The sequence below is a fragment of the Larimichthys crocea genome, chromosome XIII (genome assembly GCF_000972845.2).
Source record: "Larimichthys crocea isolate SSNF chromosome XIII, L_crocea_2.0, whole genome shotgun sequence".
Classification (NCBI taxonomy): Eukaryota; Metazoa; Chordata; class Actinopteri; family Sciaenidae; genus Larimichthys; species Larimichthys crocea.
The window spans coordinates 22,739,169-22,745,357 of record NC_040023.1 but is presented as its reverse complement, the minus strand read 5'-3'; the positions used below and the strand labels follow the sequence as shown (position 1 = coordinate 22,745,357).

Genomic DNA, 6,189 nt, shown 5'->3' with positions numbered 1-6,189 from the left:
CAGAGCAAACAAATTGCATCTTTTACATATCTCATTCATTGGATGAAGTTCAGTTTGTGCAAAGGTGCATGCTCTTCGTCAGCGCATGCTATTGTTTAAGCTTCAAGAAGAAACCTACTTTATTGCAGCCGAAGAAAATCTAAAGTTCCTTACCAAAACAAAAAGCAGCATTTAGGACTGTTCCTAACTCTTGTGCCACATTGCCTAAAACAATGCCACCGTAATTTTTCCTCTCCAAGCAAAGTCATAACAAGCTCTTAAGACAGAGGCTATTGTCACCCTCAGGTGTACAGAAGAGACCTCTGTTCATTTATTTTTTTTTTTCCCTGTCCTACGGACAGCTACATCCATTTCCCTTATCTCCCTACTCCTCAAAGACCCCATTTCTCATTTACACAAAAGCCATCTTGTTCTCTTTCTTCTCATTACAAGCTTTTGGACGTAATGAGTGCCCTGACCCTGGCATACCGTTGAATGCCAGGCGCTTTGGGGACAATTTCCAGCTGGGGAGCTCCATCTCTGTGGTTTGTGAGGAGGGGTTCATCAAGACCCAGGGGGCTGACACCATCACATGCCATCTGGAGGAAGGCAAGGTGATGTGGAGCGGACTCATTCCCAAATGTGAAGGTACGGAAATGGAATATCTAATAATTGTGTAGTTGGTGGACAGAAATGTCAACTATTAAGTTAGGAAGAGAAAGGAAGAACAGGGTTTTTTTTTTAAATAAAAAAAATGTGAGTGGGTTAGGTTTTTACAGCAGTGGGTTGGAACATGCAGTCCACCCAAACTGAGCTACATTTATCTTGTATTATTTTCAGGTATTTGTGTAACTCCAGCCCTTTGGTGACTCACATTTATTTTCTTTCATTGTGGGTACAAAAAGATTACTGAGCCGTATCATCTTAAAAACAACAACTTTTCTGCATCTATTTTCCTCCTCTCCCCCAATCTTCGATCTGTGTATACCTTTAATTTATATATTTATCCAACTCTTCTAAACCCTTTCACCATTCCGCCACCATGCTCCTCCAGCTCCTTGTGGGGGCCACTACTCAGGACCATCTGGTGTCATCCTCTCCCCGGGGTGGCCAGGCTACTACAAAGACTCCCTGAGTTGTGAGTGGGTCATTGAGGCTGAGCTAGGAAGTTCCATCAAGATCAGCTTTGACAGGTTGGTATGACGGGGCCACAACAACTCAGCCGTGGAGGCAAAGATACACACTCTCACACACTTTCATGAAGACAGAAAAAAAACTGTAGTAAAACAGAATTCCTTATACATGTGTATGTGTGTATACAGATATACATATACTGTACTGTGGTGTTACTCAGCTTGAGCCCTTAAGACAGGATGCCTGGTGATCCGCTGACCATTCTCCAAATCACAATAAAATTAAATTCACAAAAAGTCACACTGGGATTTTTTTTTGTTTTCGTTTTTACCAAATGGTAAATATTCAGTAATGTTCCATGGCTGCTGCTTGGGAAATTAGCCTTTCAGCGGTCTATGCAATGCATAGATCTGATCTGCTGCGACCGTATTTGTCTCTTGGCAAAGTCGAAAGGTTGATTATGAAAGCAGCCAATTTGATAAAAAATGGGCAGATTAATTTGCAGTCTTTTTTTCATCTCTTACGTAAACCACTGTCTTTAAACTGCAAAGTGACAATTGCTGTGTGCATGTTAATATCTAATATCAGGTTATGCTAATATTATGACTGTCAAGAGTTAAATATACTCGCTTCATTGCGGTGCTCTCGCCTGGCAGCGCAAGAAGATTAGGACTTTCAAGTTGTCTTATTTGGCCACATCAACGATCATGATTGATTTTTTATTTATTTATTCATTTTTTGGCCTTTTCAAAGCTTTATTGTACAGAGACAGCTGAAAAGTGACAGGAAGGTGGAGAAAGAGATGAGGAATGACATGCAGCAAAGGGCCGCAGGTCGGATTTGAACCCTGGGCTGCTGCGGCAAGGACTGCGCGTTTGTACATGGGCCCATGGTTGATTATTTTAACTGATAAATATGATAAATGTTTGTTTGCCTGTGGCCTCCTGTCAGTTTGTGGTTTACGGGCTAAGCAAGTTGAGTATCCCTGCTGTACTGTATGTGAGTATACAGCTACTGTATACTTCTTAATAGGAATGTAGCAAATAGAAAAAGAAGAAATATATCACAATTTTTCTCAAAATTTTTTACTTGTTTTGCACAACATGTCTTGTAATGGGAGCTAGGTCAATCTTTTCCATAAAAAGTTAATTACAAGGCATGATAATGACAGAATTCCTTCTCAATTGATGAATATTGGAAATGTAGAACACATAAAAAAAAATCATTTTCTGACAGCTTGAATAATTTGTAACAAAATTGTTTCTTACACACATGTTGCATGCCCATACATATGTACGTATGTACTGCACATGTGCACAACCACAGAGGGTATACATTTAGCTGCGTAAGACTACAAGTTACAAATAGAAAGTCAGAGGAGGTGGAACACTGTCCTGGACTTAGTTTCCTAAAATGTTGAAAGCCTTGAGTAGTTCTTTATTTTGCTCACCGTGTCCTGCTCACTTCCTCAGAGAAAGGCAATATAAAAAAAGCTTTAAGCTCTTTATTTCTTACCATTAAGAAGAGAAGTCATATTTTATAATCAAGGTTTTCTGAGTGATGACACACTCCTTTGTAAAAACACAAAAAGCTGCTTTTTTGTGAAATGAGCCCAATGCCTGTCTTTACTTGAAATGAGAAGTTTTCCTATGTCTAGTTTTGTGCAGTTGATAGTGACATTATGAAGAAGGCAATATAGTTCTCCTTTTAAGCAGTTGTATTAAAGTGTAACTGCACCCCTAAATTCTGCTGGCTCCCTCCCTCCCAGGAAATTTAAAAGATGTAGCAGAGACATGCACAGGACAAACCCTGCAGAGGGCTCAACACTGACCAGAGTGAATGACACTGCACAGTATACAGTAGCAGGAACCATACAGAGCTGTTAGTTAGGCCTAACTATGGAGCTAACGAGGCATGATCAGAGGCACGATGATCTGCTGTCAATATTAACACCAGCAATGCTGCGTTTCATCAGAGTACAGTCATATATTTTAGTTTACAGCTGAACAAACACATTTTAGTTTGGAGTACCACTGTAATTACATAAAGATGTATGGATTTTCCCATGCTGAAAATAATTGAAGATATTTTTGCCCAAAAGCTAGTGATCTTGTGCTGATGTCACTTGTTTGATGTAGAGACCTGAGGGTGACCACAGATCCATACCATGTCAGATTTTCAAGAAGCTCATTGATCTTATACTATTGCAATAATTGGAACACTTGCTGTGAAAGCCATTTCTTCTCATTTATCTCCACAAAATTAGACTGTTTTCTCTGCGGAGACAAGAGGCTAAATCTAAAGAAGAAGTCATGTTTTGAATACAAATAACTGCATTCTCTGCAACTCTCTTTACTTTTAAGGTTTCAGACTGAGCTCAGTTATGACTTCCTGGAAGTGCACGATGGACCCAACCTGCTCTCTCCTATGATTGGCTCGTTCAATGGAACCCAGGTCCCTCAGTTCCTGTTTAGCAGCGGTAACTTCCTGTATCTGCTTTTCACAACTGATAACAGTCGATCAAACAGTGGCTTCAAGATATTCTACGAAGGTGAGAGTACGCTACTATTGCCTGCATGCACTGCAAAACATTTAGATTTTATGACACTATGAATTAGGGCTGCAGCTATCAAATATTTTGGTAATCAAGTCTTCTGTCGAATATTCTATCGATTAATCGAGTAATCGTGTAAAATTATTATTCTTATTACTTTCGCTTTGCTGTTTTTGCTGTTTTCGGTCCCGGCGTCTGCCGTTTTGTACATCAACACTGTCCACACACATTACCAAAAGTCCGCTCCCGTCTTCTTCCGCTTTGCAGAGGACGCATAGCCTGTAATGTAAGCACGTTATGTCACAGTAAAAAGAATCCGTGCAAAACGTGAGCTTTAAATTTAACTAAACAAGACTTTGAGGCAGAGGAAATTCCTCGAACATTTTTTGTAATCGAGTTACTCGAGGTATTCGAGGAAGCCCTACTATGAATGCGTTTTGGGCAGCACACAGATATTCTCAGATATTTCTTTTGTAGGATTTTAAATTAAATCAAGTAAAGCAAAAAAAAAAAGAGAGAGAAAAATTTAAGTATGCATTGGTTAATGGCAGTAAGAATTGGTCTTTCTTGTAACACCTATAAGTTTCTGAAATGATGTGTCAAGACTAAATTGTGTTGAGGATGTGTGTCTGGTGGATTACATAACAAGAGCCCCGTTATTATCATGAGAACTTGGCTCAATGAGCTTCGGTTCTCAGGATAAAACTAAATTTATTCAGATTAGGTTTGGGGAGTGAGACTATAGAACATTTTTTATTTTAGAGGGAGAGCAAGGTCAGCACTGCTGTTGTAAGTCTTATGTTACCACTAATTTTATTTCTTGAGGGTACCTCACAGCATTATAATAGGCGAGTGCTAGTTTGCTCTTTGCAACTCTTTTGTGTGAGATGTTGAAGAATGGCTCCTGGGTAAATTAAAAGCCAAATTTCAGGACAACACATCTTAATCTGTGCTCCTTAATGAATATTATTGTGCTGCAAACTGTAAATGTGAACAAACACTGAAAGTAAATAGCAGAGAGCTGAATGGAACTGAGGAGCTCAACAACAGACTTGTGGAGGAAGGTTGTCAGTGTACACATTGACTACGAAGTATAGTGAGGAAGAGAAGTATTAGGTCTTATATGTACATAATCAAATACCCAGAATAACTTAAGTACCACTGAGGTAAACGCTTCTGTTCTCAGGGGGGTTTGTGTTGTAAACTTTTTTTAATCATTATGCATGGAGTGGTGGTCTTTAAAAAATCAAATAGAAAAACACTCTGGACATAGTGTGATCTATTTTCACAATTGTTTGCACTAGCGCCATTACCCTTGTCACTCAGATGTGATTCATAAGACAGAGTTTGTTATTATGTCTGTATTATTGACTGAAAGCAGACCACAAGTGCCTTTGTCTTATTATGTTTCACTCTCAAGTGCATTTCTCGTTTGTTGATGAGGCTATTGAAAAGCAATAACAGTAAGATCATATTAGCTTCTTCCATTGCAATTTAGGACATATCTTATTGCTGAAATGCTTTAGGGAAACCCAGCCTAGTTCATTTGTAAAATTGGTCTTACAAAGTAGAGCTGTTGTGAATTTTGCTGTGAATACACTGAGGCACAGCACCGTTCCCCTTTATATGTAATGGAAAACTAGCATCTATTCAGTTAGGAAAAATGCTACATTGATGAAATCAAACATGATCAAATTATATGTAGGTGTATTATGTGGGTCCATATATTCCACGCATTCCGTTTTCTGTAATCTTACTCCTCACAATTGTATTTCTTATTTCTTTAGTTATTTATTTATCAACCAAAAACCTGCACCCTAGAGGCCAGCAGTGATCAATGAATGCTCTACTTCTCTAACATGTTCAGGCAAAGTCCATGTGTTTCTGCACTAAAAATATCAAGTATTACTCAAGGAGAGCCAGACAAGTTCTCTACAGAGGCCTAGCAGTACAAAGGCAGAGCCCTATTATCACACATGAATAATCAGTTAGCCTGGGCTGTTATACAGGTTATTAATGTTTATGACTGTAATCTATAGCTCACAAACCATATCATCTAAGTGTGTTACATTGTTAACTGTGTCATTACTTGTTGATAATGCTGTGCCACATGGCCAAAAGAAACTTCTGGGGCATTGCAGTACAAATGCCTTCTCCAAACGGATTAAAATTGATAGCAATAGGGCATTGGACCTTTTTAAGATCAACCTGTTTGCCTTGCTGAGTGTGTGTGTATCCGGTGCTGTTTGATTCTGCAGTTGGTGCAGTTTGACTTACATTTCACATTGTGTGCTGCAGCTTTAAACATAGACATGCTGGGCTCAGAGTCACTGATGCCAGACATCCTACAATGAACAGGATACTGTTTACTGACATGTCTAAGTCCTTTGACTGGGTCAGTCACCTGAAACTACTGCAGCACCAGAAATTGAAGTAGAATCGGGACACCTCTGAGACAGAACAAGAGGTGATAGCTAGTTGGAACCTGCAGCTTGGTGATATATATTAATTTTGAATTAATA

General features: G+C 39.1%; 1 protein-coding gene across 5 annotated transcripts in view; it reads left to right on the top strand.

Moving 5' to 3' along the window:
* The window catches only part of LOC109138772 (CUB and sushi domain-containing protein 3), a 205,529-nt gene that overhangs the window by 70,015 nt on the left and 129,325 nt on the right, over positions 1-6,189 (top strand). For all 5 annotated transcript variants that reach the window (XM_027287060.1, XM_027287059.1, XM_027287058.1 and 2 more), the window contains 3 exons: positions 433-627; positions 1,034-1,172; positions 3,477-3,664. In XM_027287060.1, the coding sequence (XP_027142861.1) occupies positions 433-627; positions 1,034-1,172; positions 3,477-3,664 (522 nt within the window). The remainder of the gene's footprint in view (positions 1-432; positions 628-1,033; positions 1,173-3,476; positions 3,665-6,189) is intronic.